General features: G+C 53.6%; 1 protein-coding gene across 1 annotated transcript in view; it reads right to left on the minus strand.

Annotated features, from left to right (window-relative positions):
• Window positions 1–208: 208 nt before the first annotated feature.
• KCNK15 (potassium channel, subfamily K, member 15) overlaps window positions 209–407 on the minus strand; it is a gene marked incomplete at its 5' end in the record, with an annotated part of 1,132 nt that continues 933 nt past the window's right edge. The window contains one exon of the mRNA XM_010135103.1: window positions 209–249. Within this exon, the coding sequence (XP_010133405.1) occupies window positions 209–249 (41 nt within the window). The remainder of the gene's footprint in view (window positions 250–407) is intronic.

Below are 407 nucleotides of genomic sequence, written 5' to 3' on the forward strand. Positions count from 1 at the left end.
CGTGGCCGAGGCTGGGCAGGGTGGAAGGGCAGCAACGCCTCTGCTTGGGGAGCAGGGAGGTGGGGGAGCAAAGCTACAGCTTGCTGGACGTCACATGAGGGGGCCTCTCAGACCCAAATGCTTGAACCTATTCGGGAGAGAAAAGCAAATTAAAACTAACAATGCCATTCGATGCCTGCAAAAAGGAATGATGATTTCTCAGCAGGGTTTAAAGGCTCCTGCTGGACCCTGCACAGGGCTGGCTGCCAGCTGAAAGGGGAGAGAAAGAGAAGAAACGAGAGCAATTAGAAGAACCTGACATCTCTGTTCTTAATTTATCATCGTAGTAAGACTCGAGCACTGAGTATGGCTCCTAGATGGATTTCCTCCGCAGCCGGGGGTGTTGCCGGCAGCGGGGGCTGTTGGAT

This window comes from Buceros rhinoceros, unplaced genomic scaffold (assembly GCF_000710305.1).
Source record: "Buceros rhinoceros silvestris isolate BGI_N320 unplaced genomic scaffold, ASM71030v1 scaffold19174, whole genome shotgun sequence".
Lineage (NCBI taxonomy): Eukaryota > Metazoa > Chordata > Aves > Bucerotiformes > Bucerotidae > Buceros > Buceros rhinoceros.